The sequence below is a fragment of the Takifugu rubripes genome, chromosome 4 (genome assembly GCF_901000725.2).
Source record: "Takifugu rubripes chromosome 4, fTakRub1.2, whole genome shotgun sequence".
Classification (NCBI taxonomy): Eukaryota; Metazoa; Chordata; class Actinopteri; order Tetraodontiformes; family Tetraodontidae; genus Takifugu; species Takifugu rubripes.
In genome coordinates, this window is record NC_042288.1 from 10,691,164 (window position 1) to 10,705,450 (window position 14,287).

Consider the following 14,287-nt stretch of genomic DNA (forward strand, 5'->3'; position numbering starts at 1 on the left):
CTCCACATGTATACTATATGAATAACAAAGGGAAGGGCTTTTAGTAAACAGCTATAACTCACAGAGAAACTGTTTATAGCCAAGGTATGTGGAACGAACATCATCTGTTATTTACTCCCCCGTGGGCCCGGCTTTAATGCACCACTGTTTTATGCTGCTCTCCAACAGGCGCAAATACAGCCAACGACATCCCGACATGAAACAGGCGTCGGTGGCTGGTGTTCGTGGCCAGATGTCAGAGGCAAATACACAGTCCGCGTCCATGACAGTGATATGAATACAGTAGATCTCGCTGGTTTATGCGTGCGCACACACTTTCCACTCAGACCTCTGGGTGAACCTGGCGCCCGGCCTTCCAAGGCTCAGAGGCTCGGCTGTTTTGTGACGTCTCTGTTTCACTCAGACAAAGTTCTTCGTCTAGGAACGTTGTGAATCTGTATTCCGGCGGAGCAGCGGGCGATTGATTAGGAGTTTAACCCCAATGCCAGGCTGTCAGGATTTGGAGTTTGCGCCTGCTGTCGTGGAGCTTTTCAGCTTTGGATGCTGATGAAAAATCTTTACGCCGGACAGTTTTCCAGTACTGAGGGAGAGACTGTGAGGAGAAGAGAGATTGCACTAAAATTACGACTGTGTTCATGGTCCAGATTTGTGGGAACGATCACACCTCTTCACTGGTCACAGCGTGGAGGAAGCTGGACGTTCTGATGGCGTCAACTTTCCAGGGGAGCCTGAGTGCTGCTGCCCTCCAGAGGCCAGAGGCCGCCACTGCACCCTCTGCGCATGAAAAAATAAAAACATACTTATTTAATTGCGTTATAGGAGATGCACGGAGATTTTTACTTTCACCCTAAAGTAAAACACATAAACTCAGTCTGTCAAACCTTTCACCATGAGGCCATGCTGTCAATCACTTGTGTTATTAAACTCTTCTTCCCTGATTCTCTAATTGTATTCCTTATCAACTCATTTGTCATAATTAATTCTGCTGACTAGCCAAAGAGTGACTGCACACTTGAGGACTCAATCGTCCCCGCACACTTTGAATTTCCTTTTCATCCCGCCGTCCTCCGGTGATTTATCTTTGGCGTGCACAAATAAGCAGAAATTCCACACAGTAGGGTAGAAAGGAAGCTGATCCTTTCACTCTCTCAAACAGCCAGCAGGCCTGTTTGTAAAGATGATCATAACTTAGTTCCGAACCAGCGAGTTCGAGCATTAAGGTCCCAACAGAGGGAACAGCCACTGGTACAGATATATTTCATGCTCAATTCCTGTCGGCCGCGGATCCTATTATATTTCCAAATCCAATATGTCGGCAATATGGAGGTTCTGACACTGCAAAACTGCATCAGTGTTTTGATTCCCTCTGATTGTAGCTGGAGGTGACAACGAGCGCACACATAACCCCAATGTGATCCTCTCAGCTGAAGCCAGATGAAGCAACATGAGACAGGAAGCAGGTCGGGGAAACCCGTGCTTCCCAACCCTTTGTCGTTCCCAACTAAAGGCTCCCGCTGTCTAACACGACCTATGATGAAACCCTCATTAGGCAGGAGCTGCAGAAGGATTCTGATCAATGACACCATCATGCACGTGCGCTATGCATAACAGCTCAGAGGGCCACCACGCAACCAAGCGTGCGCTAATTTATTAGCATCCTGCTGCCCGATCGAATGCTGTGCAGGGATATGAAGGACATGAAGGATATGTGGAAAACATTAAACAGGTCTTAGAGGTTTCCTTTGATTCTGACTGAGGTCAGTTTTGGGAATTCTGGGACGGTTCCTTTGAAACGGTAGAACAAAGGAAAACATCAAAGAGGCTCCGGGTGAAGCTTGACCTCTAAAACTGCCGAGGTTAAATCACAGAAGGGAGACACCGGTGCAGTGTAAAAGTGCATTTATTTAATTACTTCAGTTATCACCACTGGTAACACTGGTAACAGGAAACAAACGTGAGCATCCCAGTACGGCTGGAGCTGAATGGTCAAAAGAAAAAGTTGAAAAATTACTGCCCAGCAGAAATTTAAAGTTATCGTGAAAGATTTGGCAGTTTGGTGGGGATTTTTTTTCGTTTTTTTTTTTTATGTTTTATTTTAAAATGAGTAAAAGTCTAAAAAATAAAATAAGCTAAATTATTTTAATTCTTGAATAAATATATCTTTTGTTTAATGACAAGGAGGTTTTAACTTTGGACAATTCGCCACAGAAATTAAAACGAGGTTCGGGGTGGTTTCTATTTTTACATTTGGGGGTAATTGTGATAATCAGAGATGCTCACAATTTGTGTTGCTGGGACAAAATAACACAATTAAATGGATTAAATATTTCACGTAAGGTGACACATACAGTATAACGAGATATTCTTTCTTTCTTTTTTAAATCATGCAAAAATAAAAACCAAAGAGGCAGCACCAAGATGAGACTAACACAAAGCAGCTTTGGTAACAACTGGAATTTTCTTCACGGAAAGTAAAAGAAAAACGGTTTAATTTCAACAGCTCAAGGCGTCGTCGGTATAATGAGTCGTTTTAAACATGCATTAAGGCTTAAATGTATTTTAAAAAGGGGGAGAAAAGTTCAGAGGACAGTTTAGGGAGCGGACACGAAGGGATATCTTAGTTCAAGTTAAGGATAAGAGTGAAGAATCGGAAATTAGCCGTCACTCTTTGTTCCGGGTGTGTCAGTAAAGCCCAGGAACGCCACATTCCAGGCCGTGGTCTCATTCTACCGGGCGTCTCGTGTCCTGGTGGGGCAAAGGTACCGGGTGTGATCTCAACCCCCCCTGCAAGTGTCTTAGGGTTTGTTCTCTTCACAAAATAAAAGCATCTGTTTGTTCAGTCCTGATGCGCACGTGCAGAGATCTGCCAGCTCCGCACGTGAGCGTTAGTGCTTCCTCTCGAGGTAATTTGAGGGGACCCAGCCTTTCCTTTGCTTGCCATTGTCCAGGATCTTGCAGTACCACCACCCGTTGGGGTTTCTGTCCAGGACCTCCAGGCTGGTCCCTTCAGGGAACCCCATGGTCTCCTCGTCGCCGTGGTAATCCGCTATGGAGACGTAAATCTCCCTCAGGTTGTTGTGGATGATGTGGGGCTTGGGTTTCACGGTGGAGACGGGCAGGGAGTTTTTCACCGAGCCGAGGCCGAGGGATTCTGAGCTCCCGGTACCGGATCGGTTCCTGCTGGGTAGTGCTAGGTTGTTTGCTACCAGGCCGCGTGGAGCGGTACCAAAGGAGGCGTTGCGCCGCACCGTGGGGCTGACGCGGGGGTGGTCCGTGGAGTTGAGGGACTCGTTTCTCCGTAAAGCACCCAGAGAGCTGGGAGGATCCATTATGGGTGCGGAGATGAGGACGGACTGGGGCCTGACCACCTGCTGCTTGGCGCTGTTCTGCTTCCGCGAGCCGAAGAAGCTGATGGGTTTGGAGAGGCCGCCTGGGGGCTTGGAAGGGATGGGAGGGGTGACCTTCTTTAAGTTTTGGTTGATGTTGTTAAGAGCCTGGACCCTTTGTTCGTTCTTCTCCAGGCTGTTGGACTTACTGAGGCTTCCAGGTTTGGAGGGGGATCCTTCGGATTCAGAGCCCGCAAAGTCGTCCTGTTGCCTGAGGGGCTCCAGGTAGTAGGTGGGAGCCCAGCCCTCTGTATCGCCCCAGCGGACATACCACCACCCGCTCTCCTGCTTCTCCAACACTTCCACCTCCACCCCGGCAGGGAAGCTGAGCTCGGACTCCTGCACCTTCTCATACGGATCCGTGGTGCGATAAACGGCGCAGCCCTCCAGGTCCGAGTCTCCTCGGCTGCCTTTGGAATAGATGGAGGAGAGATCAGAGGTGCTCTGAGAGGAGAAGGAATCCTCCGAGGAGATGACAGAAGCTGTCTCCGAGTCCTCGTTTTTCATTTTGATGCTGTTCTTCAGCTGCCCCGTCGGGCGCAGCTGCCTCCTCAATGAGCTGATGTCCATTTGCTCCGAGCTGGACGTCTTGGCTAGCTGAGGTTTAGGCCGCACCACCGGCTTTAATTTAGAGGAGGACAGGGTGGAGGAGACTGGCTTGCTTTCTTCTTGCTCTCTCTTGTTTTGGGACTCAGCAAGGGCCGATTTTGGGCCGGTTCCCTCTTCAAATTTGTTTGAGAATGAGCTCCCGTTCGAGTCTCCCTTGAACTTGCTACCTCCAGCCCTCCACCCGCCTCCGGCCGTCTTGCTGCTTTCGGAGAAGACACTTGTCCTGGAGGAACTGGAATCCCTGCTGCACTGCCTCTCAGGTGTCTCCTTGAAAGGCCGGAAGCCATCGTTCTCATAAATACACTCCTCGTCCCCCTCCGCCTCCCCCCCTGCGTCGTGGCCATCTTCAAAGGACTCGCCCATCTTAAAGGAGGCGCTGTGGAGTGATGAAGCGGGAGAGGGTTTGGAGGACATGTGAGATCCCTTTTCGGAGGACGTGTCCTCATTCTTTCCATCCACCAGGGAACTTTCGCCCCTCAGAAACTCAAACTCGGACTCCAGGTCCAGATCGCCGATCGCTGGGACGTCATACTCTGGCTCTTCGTAAACAGGCCTTCCCTGATACACGGGGGACTCTGGAGCCTCAGACCCGGGGCTGCTCGGGGGCGCCGTTTCCACAGAGTCCTGCTTCTTGACAGGCGGAGCTGGAGGTGGAACCTTGGGGCGGCACAGAGTGCTTGTTCTGCGGTTTAGGTTGGGCTTTTTGCGCTTGTCAATGTAGGAACAGGGAGCCCAGCCCTCCTTCTCTCCTATCTGAACATACCACCATCCTCCAGAATTCTTCTCAATCACCTAGGAATTGAAAATAAATGCAAATATTTATGTGAAGGCACTGAACTGGAGTTGGACCTGAGCTGTTCCTGTTTACCAGAGGCTTACCTCTGCTTTCTGGCCTCCGCTGAAAGTGATTCCATCAGAAATACAGGACTGGAACTCCGCGATGGTGTAATACTCCGCCTCGACCGTAGGGGGCTCCGGTGGGGAAGGCAACTGAAATCCCTGGAAGCGTAAATCAACCGTGTCAGAGCAGCTATGAGGCTGACTCACGAGCACTGTACACGTCTTCCACAGTACTGTACTTTTCTTTCCATGCAATTCAGCTCTCATCTACTTCATCATCATCTGATTATCAACAGTGTTTTATTAAAAAGGAAAGATTTCTTTAAACATCTCAGCTGTGTCTCCAAGTTGTCATTTCGCAAGGGGGTGAAATCAGATCATCGAGCTGAGTCCAAGGAGACTTTTGGGAGTTATGCGGGTGCATGAACTCAGTTGGCTGGACTAAAAGGCTTCTTGAATAAATAAAATAGTTCCACCTCAAACAGATAACAAGGTAAGGGCCAGAATTCCTGCAAAAGTCATGATTCATTTATTGATTCTACACCACGTTGCCAAGGACTAGATAGATTCACTTGGTAAACACTTAAATTTACTGTTTATTTCTTGTTACTAGCTGAAGAAGGGACAACAGATATGTTGAAGATCATAACTAACGACCTCATATAGGACGACACAAACTGGAAATATCCTTACTAGTGTGGCATCTCTTCGGGGGGGAGGTTTCTGCCGGAGAACCGGGGAGCCTGCAAAACAATGCGAACCCCGTCACACGCGCCCAGAGCTCAGGGGACTTTAACCCCTGCCCCAGCATTCTTTCATCAGAGACCTACCGATCTCCACTCGGTGGGGGGCGATGCGGGCTACAGCTGGGGAGGCAGGCTCCACTTTGCTCTTTTCCTCCTGGGGGTTACTAGCGGGGCTGGACTCGGCACAGGGGATGGGCAGGCTGATCTCCTTCCTGGCCGCCTGGGGGCTCTCTGGGACGCCCTCCGTCTGCACGTCCTTCTCACTCAAAGCCTTTTTGTTCAGCAGGTTGCTGATCTCCATGATGTTCCCAATGATCTCCACCGGGCCCGTGACCGCTTTCTTACGGGGAGAGAGGTCGTCCTTCATTTTTTTCAGGTAGGAAGCCGGAGCCCAGCCTTCTTTATCTTGGTACCTGTGGAGTCATTTGAATAAGAGGAGCGATGAGAAGACGATTCGGGGCGAAAGACGTAAGATGTCGACCGAATAAGCCGCCATGTACCTGATGAACCACCAGCCTTCCAGGTTCTTCTGAATGACCTCCACCACCGCGCCTTTCTCAAAGGCGATTTCATCCTTGCCTTCGCTGGTGTAGGACTGCACGGTTACGTACTTCTCTTCTGCCAAAGCCAGAAAATAAATACTGTGATTATTGAGGGAGAGAAAATGGATGAATAAAGAAAGTTTCAAGCGAAACTGTTGGAACTGTTGAGGGTTCAGATGATCGCTGTCTTTGATTGGTCCGCGGCAGCGTTTTAGCCCGAAACACCCAACACGTATAGACTGAAAATACGGGGATAACGAGCGAAGTTTCAGTTTTTGGGCGAACATTTCTTTTGCTGAACAGTCCCAACTGTGAGCAGTTTTCTCAAAGTGATCCCCGAGGAGAGCTGAAAGTCAGTGAGAGGGAATATCGTTACAGGAAGAGCCAAAATAATAACCTGCAGTCCAATTCTCCCCTTCTCCTCATCCAAACTTTAGGGTGACCTGGAAAAGTTTGAGAAGGACAAACCGTAAAGGTGCCGCAGCTTCGGGAAACTCCAGATGGTCGACGCTAACTTAAATGAACCTGTGCGGCTGGAGCTAAATGAGCTTAACTTGGATGGTATTCCTGCATCGTTCTCCTTACCCGACCTTCCCATTTACTCTCAAACTTTCACATTATCCTCCCCTGCTGATGGTCACAAACCATTACTGTAGAAGGACAGCGTTCCCAAAGCTACTAAATAAGGCTAAGCTCGTGCTAAGAGCGCCCTTGGAAGTGACAGCCAGTGTCTCCTGAGTCAGCATAGAACCAAGGCTCCATGTTGATTTATACATTTCCATGAGGTCGGGGCGGAGCAGGGACATTATTTCCTGTGTCATTAGTGCATTTACGGTCTGAACGGGGCAGCGCGGTGACGTGTGCTCATGAAGGGAAACAGCTTATAAAGAGACTCTAATCTTTTCGCTGTCCTCCCAGAGGGTTCAGAGGAGCCATTCTGGCAGGAGAGCTCTCTCTCCCTTTTTTTTTTTCCTTTTCTCCAACCATATTCCAAATGTCGCGCCGGGACTGGGATGGGTGTGGGACTGCAGTTCCCCCTCACATGCAGAAGCAGCAGATTTCAACAGATATTTCTGTGCACTTTATTTTCATTTCGCCCGGCTCTTCTAACCTCTTTATTTTTGGAACGGTGAACCGTTTCCCTCTCACCAGCCTCTTCTTAAACAATATCCAGCAGAGCGCTGAGGGGAAACTCTGAAGCAAATGTTATTTCAACCACAACAGACGTCGCTCGCATCAGTTTCCTGAATTATTCTTGAGGAATCAGCAAAATAATGCTCTTTTTTTAGGAGTTCTGGGTTGGAAACATCTCTCTGCACACTCAAGAGAGCAACATCTACTGACAAGCAAGAAAAATGGGCTGATCTCAACATCATACCATCTGCAGAGAGGGGAAAAAAAACCTGGCTTTCCTTGCTCGATGGAAAATGTGTAAATTTTTGTCTCTTTTCTCTGTAATTTTATATCTGTTTCGTTTGATTATCTGTTGCAATCTGAAAGTAAGAGCAACAAAAACCTGTAACTAGTAAAATACAGTTTTATGAGAAGACTAGATCCAGGACTCCTTTGCTAATAAAACAGAAACTAAATCTGGGTTTAAATCGGAGCACCGGCCGTTCCAGAATCTATTATGTAATCACATACAGCTGAGTGGGCCACTTTTGTTTGGTGGTTCTGGGAATACTGGTTGAATTTTCTTTTAGAATGCTTTCATGGAACAATTCTGTCACATCATTTGAGCCCAGCCTGAATTTCTGGCGAACGCGCTCACTGCTGCGTTCACTCTGGCTTTCCAGGCTAATTTCATGTGAGCAATATTAGCATAGTTAGTGGTTAGTTGTGAGTCATGGTTGTGGATCATGATAAACATGTGTGCAGGAGGACGACACAGTGAACATGGAGAGCGACGGTGCTGGAGGGGATGGGGGGTGCAGCATCTGTATCTGTTCACCTCGGCTCTGCTGCCGGCTGATGACGCCCCCCAACGTCCATCTTCGGTCCAGCCTCTTCAGATGAGCCTTATGGCGCTTAGTAACTGACAGACACACGTGGTGAGGAGACGACAGACACACACAGAGACAAGAGACATGAAGAACGAACACAAATGTTGCACAAATGACACAGAGCCTCGTTATTAGCTACAGTACATGTAGAATGAGATGGCGGACGGTTAAAATGGGGGGTGGAGGTTACAGAGGAAGTGTTAAACCAGCATATAGTTGCTAAGCCCTGTAATCAGGATGTTGTTAGCATGTGTTTCCCCCCATCCTGTTGTGTTAGAGCTTCTAGGAAATGCACCGATGTTGCAAGAATGCCTTCCAATTAATAGAGCCGCCAGCTGCGAGTCTGCATCTGAACCGGTAGGTGAAGCGACTGCGGGGGCTTGTCACAACTGTCTAAATGCTAATGAGGCAGCTCCAGATCGACTGGTCATTAACCACCGACCTTGTCATGATGAGTTCAGGTGAACAGTTTAACAGAGGGTTGCAAATGTGGAAAACATCCACCAGAACACGCCTCGATGGTTTTAGATATGTCTGTTTGTGCTGCACGCTCGGCCGTTAAAGTATTTAAAATAGCTCTCTGCCATCTGGGCTCGGACCTGGTCTGCACCGCTGGCAGCACCCACCTCAAAAATGTTGCTTAAAACAAAGCGAAATGATCAAAATGCACCAAAATCGTCTAAACGCTTGTATGCAGGTCTCTGCTGTCTACTTTCTGATCTATTTTTGATGTTGTTTACAGCTTGTTCCAAAGGCTCAGTGTTGTTCCTGACTCTTAACTTTCTTTCCGAAGGAAAAAAAAGAAAACGAGAGCGGACGCAGCATGACGCCAGGTGACCTCCGACCTTTGGAGGTGCCGACGGGACGGTTTTAATCGGCGTGAAATGTGCTTTCTTTTGGGTGACGCTGCAGTGACGCGGAGGGAGCCAAAACTCAGGACTCAGGAGGAGCTCCGTGCCTTTCCCATGATGGACTGGACACACAAACACGGATTAAACTGACAGATTATCCTCCCAGAAGAAAAAAACCCAACAAATCCCAGATACTTGTGCTGGGCGTAGCCCTTCATTGGTGTGTTTGGGACTGTGTGGTCATGCGTTGTGGAAATCTCTCCGCTGATTAGTGAGCGTGGAGAAACCTGGCATTTTACCATCAACAGTGATGATCAGAGCTAGCGTAGCGCTATAAACTACAGCGCGTTAAAATATGTGTGGAGCCTTGACATTTGTTTGGAATCTCTGCTCCGGCGGTTTATTAGGTTTCCTCTGACGCAACAGATTTGCCTGTTGCTAGGAGACCTTGCCAGGAGTCTCGGCGTGTGAGGGGAGCGGAGCCTCCGCCGCTGCGATGTTTAGAAAAGGCATACGGAGATGATTGTGCGATTAGACGCGGCCTTCGGCTTCACATATGTCTGAATTGTGCGGTGGGTGTGTTTCTTATCAGGGTTTTTGGATCCAGCGGGATAAAAGATCAACGCTCGCCTGCCACGCTCCGGTTTATCCGCCGCGTGCAGCCTCTCAAGCTACGAAACCCGGGAGGGAAAGGACGCTGCGAAGGTGGAACCCGGCAGCTTCCGACGGAGACGCTTTCCTTGGCGCTCTTCCTGGTGGTGACAGGAGACGGAGCTGGTACAGAGCAGCGCTGTGCTCCGCTCCTCCTCCTGTCCACAGAAACCCAAGGCCCGCTCGCCACCAACACCAACGGCGTCCAGCAGACAGAGACAGGGGTGTTCATGGGGAAGGTGGCGGCAGGCCTGCGCCGCCGCGTCACATGACCAAACCCCTGAGGACCCTGGCGGGGACTTACCTTCTCCGGCTTTAGACGCGCCCAGGTCCAGGTCGTCCCTCGTCCCGCTGTGCGAGTTGAGGTACGTGGCGGGGACCCACCCCTGCTCCTCCGCCGTGCTGACGAACCACCAACCTGCGGGGAGAAGCAGAGCGGCTGAAACCCAGCGGGGACGCCAACGGGTCGGCGTGTGTGTGTGGAAGGCCAACGAGTTCAGACCCGTGATAAGAGCCGCCCTTGTAAAAACACAACAGCTCACAACGGCGTTGCGTAATCAAAACATGCCGATAAAAAACGCAAAGAGGAGGAACCTAATTGGCTGAGAGAAGCAGCGGCCGCAGGCCAACGATATCAAGGCGTCTGGCTCGGGGTTATCGTTCCACCTGCGCTCCATCCGCCGTTCCGGCCGATGGGAGCGCGGTCCTGCTCTCGGAGCGGCCACCGAATGAGCCGGGCCTGCGGCGAGCGGCGCGTCCGCTGCTCCTCTGGGTGACGGGACACAACATGGCCGACAGCTGTTTGGACGCGCCGTAAAGGCGACAGGAAGTGTTTCATCACCCTTTTACTGGTCCAGTCACGGTTTTCAACAGGAATGGTGCGCTGACCCAAATTTCCCGAGAATGCGGCGGTTTCGGTCGTCCAGCCTGTTTACGTGTTGTTGACCTCTATTTTTGTCCCTCAGTTATCGACAAACAAGAATCCGATTGTTTCCTCGTCACTGTTTTTAAAACTAAATTCTTTACTCATGGAAAAAGCGGATTTGTGCTGGTTTCTGTACTTTCGGCAGCTTGGAGGAAGCAAACATGTTGGGATTCTGACGTGTCCGATGGATGATTATGGTAATGAAGTTACACAAATGTTCTGGGGAAAATATAAACAAACCACGACAGTAATACAGGAATAATAGCAATTAAGAGAGTGTAATTCATCTGCGCGGGCTTAATGATGGTGTAATTATCTCCTTAATGATGACATTTATCACAATGAGCCAGGCATTAAATTGAAGGTCATTACAGATTGGAGGCAGATATTATTGTTTCTGTTTTACAAATTTACAGAGATGTTTACAAAAAAAAAACTGGTGCACGCTGGCTGCAGCTCAGGTATGCAGCGGGCCGTGGAACGCTCGGACAGCCGTGGCTTCGAGGATCCACTTCCGATAAAAGGGAGCGGCGGTCGTCTCCTCGCTGACTCAGCAGAAGCGAATCTGGGAATAAGGTGCAGAAAAGCCTGGCTGGCACCTGCGGACGCAAACACGGGCGGGCAAGTTATCCCAAACCCAGCACTTCCAGAAACGTAAACACGAGAATCTGCAGTTTAACTGCGAGCCGTCAGCGGCCCGGACGTGCACGCAGGTGGCGGCGCCACTCCGAGCAAACAGGCGCTGTTAATGGTGGCAGCGGCCTTGATGATTCACCCGTCCCTCCGTGTGTCAGGTGCTTAGGCTGAGTTCAGCCAAGCTGGAGAAAAGGCAATAAAACCTTCCGGACGTCGGGTTTATATCAAACCTGCTGCAATTCCAGAAAGGAGGGAGGCAGAAAGAGAAGCCTGCTGCTCGTCTCTCGTCACAAGAACCCAGAAATCAGCTCCACCTAAACACAGAAAAGGAACTCTCACGCTCGTTTGAGGGGACTTTTGTCCCACTTTTAAGTGAATTTAGTGGGATTTAGGGGGGATGGCGTGTTTATTGTTTCAAAGCAGGCGGTTAAATAATCCTTTCTTTGCCTTTTTAGGTGACAGCACACATACACGCTCGCGACCTCTTTATTAGCATGTGTTATCTGAGGTATGCATGCTAGCTTATGCTGTCATAATTCTTCTGGGGTTTTGCTCCATGCGGGCTGGGGGGGGGGGGGTGATTCCTGTTTGACAGAATTATCATTTGTGCATTCTTTATCGGAAACATAAAACTGGGGCCGTTACGAAGGAGCAGCTGTTTCTCTGCGTTTCCTCCTCCCAGGACTTTTTTTTTTGTGAATAAAACTGAGAAAATGAAATGTTGGCCGGTCGCAGGGAGAAACAACCGACGGTATAAATAAATTGGAAAACAAATGTGGTTTCCATCCGCTCTGTGGATGGCAGAGATTATCTGCACAGATGTAGGGGGGAACAAAGGGGGCCTTGTTTCTAAAAATATCTGTCAGTTATGCTACGACAACTGTTTCGTTCCTTCGCATCAAACGACTGATTTAAGCCCAGCGGACGTTAAAATGATTAGAACCCCGCTTGAAATGACAGAAATCCCCTTTGACCCGTCCTGAAGCGACAGCCTGGGGGCAGATTACCATCGCAGGTTGATTGGACGGCTAAGAAGCCACGTTTGATGGATCGATTGATCACAACGTTGTCACTACAAAGCTGCAGCTCTGTTGTTGTGTCACGCGGCGCAACAATTTACTCCATTTGAAAAGTTCTTGCCAGTTTGAATCAGAGAAGGGGGAAAGGAGGCAGCCAAAATCTTGAGTAGCGATCACCGAGTGCACGTTGGAGACGAACAGGGCAAAAGGGGCTTCCTGAGGAAGCGAATCCACAAGCTTGCAGTTCCTGATCGGGCCACTAGGTGGTTGGAAGAAAAGCAAAACTCCATGCTGGCAGATTTTGGAAGAAAAATAAACACATTTACAAAAACAGCAAAGGTTTGTGGGTAAAATTATATGGCTGTGGTACAGCTCTTGGGGCTGAGGAGTGCATTTTTGACCGCAAAGAGGTTTTATTTATTTGTTGCTAAGAGCAGAAGTGCAAAAGTGTTTCAGTTACATTAAAAAAATCAGATTTGTATCAACAACACTTTGTTATTTATCGAGGTTATAACATCTGTATACGAATAATAAACACGATGCTATCAGCCTGGTTCTGTAGAATTCACACTAAACTATAATTGGTATCTTCCGGAGCTTTGAAGTCGGCGGTAGCATACAGACATTTAGTGTTTAAGCTAGGCTAATCCAGCTGTAGCCTTCTGCTAATCCTAGGTGAAACATCACGTGACTGCGTGACGAAACCCCTCAACTTCTAAGGAATATCAAGCCAAAAATGTGTTTCCCAAATGGGACTTTCTGCAGCTTTAGGCTGTTCTAGCTGTTCTCGTGTCCAGCAGCCTGTGCACGCCGACGCGAACAGCACTTTCTTCTTTTTTTGGCCCTCATGCAGCATCTGCCATCTGGAAACGCTGTCAGCCATAGAAGCGCTCTTTCATTTTCACAAAGCAACAACAGATTCTCCGACGCTCCGAGAGAACTGGACTAAGGTAAGGCGCTCCGACGTTTCAGCTGGAATGTCGGATTCGGCTATAAAACGACACCGCAAACTACACACGCTTAATTAACTGGAAAACCTAAAGAACAACAACGATGTGTATAACGCCACAAACAAATAAAAATGGAGAAACAACAACTTTGTTCTCACACACACACACACACAGAGGAATGGCTGCACATCTAGCCTCAGCAGCACAAGAGGGTTTTTTCATGGCCTGACATGAGGAGGAATGCAGCGCTCAGCAGCCCTGCAGATACCCGACACCACTGTTGCGTAAAGCGGGGCGAAAACTCTATTACCCTATTTATTTCCAGCTTCTGTGTTTATTAACAGAGGCTCCGGCGTCGGAGCGCACAAAGAGCCCCATCCAGGCCGACGCACACACTTCCCGTTTCTACACAGCACTGGCTTTTATTTACCTGCGCTGGTGTGTGTGTGAGTGTGTGTGTGTGGGGCGGGTTACAACACCGCTTTCAAGGGCTGATGTTGACCTACGGAACCTTCTCCCCCCTGAGCCTGAATGGATCCGCTCACGGTTCACAGCCCACCGTTTGTGTGCTCTGCTGATTCGGAGACACAGTTTTACTTTAGAGTCTGAGGCCACATGTTAAACTACTGCTTTTACTCGGTGATGAACGCCTGAGTCAAAGCTACGTTTATGGCTCCGGGGACGATCTTTCTATTAATACCACCACTACGGCGGCTGATCTCGATCTCCCGCCAGCCTCCGAAAGTCACACTGAGCCCCTTCAGTTTCTGATGTGATGGTCAGTGGCGGCGTGCTGAATTATGGAGTATTATGGAGGGGATGGATGGCGGGGATGGTTCTTCCATCTGCCGGAATGAGATTTAGAAGTCGCCGCCGTCTCTGCGTCATGTCACCGATACTTCGCTGACAGGTCTCGTAGAGGTTTTCCTCTTTGGTGAAAGGAAACATCTCCCTAATTGTACATGCAAAACGGAAGGTTAGCGTGCTGGCGGGCCAGGAAGCTGCCCGTGTTTCCTCAAATAACGTCGAGTGGTGTACAGAAGCAGCACGAAGGAGGGAAAAACAGCAACTCGGAGAGCTTCAGGGTGGAAAATGGACCAGCACCACGTAACGCTCCACCTTTACTGCA

General features: G+C 49.2%; 1 protein-coding gene across 2 annotated transcripts in view; it reads right to left on the bottom strand.

Annotated features, from left to right (window-relative positions):
- Nucleotides 1–1,882: 1,882 nt before the first annotated feature.
- LOC101065877 (SH3 and PX domain-containing protein 2A-like) overlaps nucleotides 1,883–14,287 on the bottom strand; it is a 28,371-nt gene continuing 15,966 nt past the window's right edge. The window contains exons 8-14 of one of the 2 annotated variants that reach the window (XM_003963982.3): nucleotides 9,933–10,046; nucleotides 8,075–8,158; nucleotides 6,082–6,199; nucleotides 5,666–5,994; nucleotides 5,529–5,578; nucleotides 4,875–4,994; nucleotides 1,883–4,787 (exon numbers count right to left, since the gene is read on the bottom strand). In XM_003963982.3, coding sequence (XP_003964031.1) covers nucleotides 2,886–4,787; nucleotides 4,875–4,994; nucleotides 5,529–5,578; nucleotides 5,666–5,994; nucleotides 6,082–6,199; nucleotides 8,075–8,158; nucleotides 9,933–10,046 — 2,717 coding nt within the window. In that variant the 3' untranslated portion in view covers nucleotides 1,883–2,885. The remainder of the gene's footprint in view (nucleotides 4,788–4,874; nucleotides 4,995–5,528; nucleotides 5,579–5,665; nucleotides 5,995–6,081; nucleotides 6,200–8,074; nucleotides 8,159–9,932; nucleotides 10,047–14,287) is intronic. The other variant, XM_011603247.2, reaches the window with a different exon arrangement.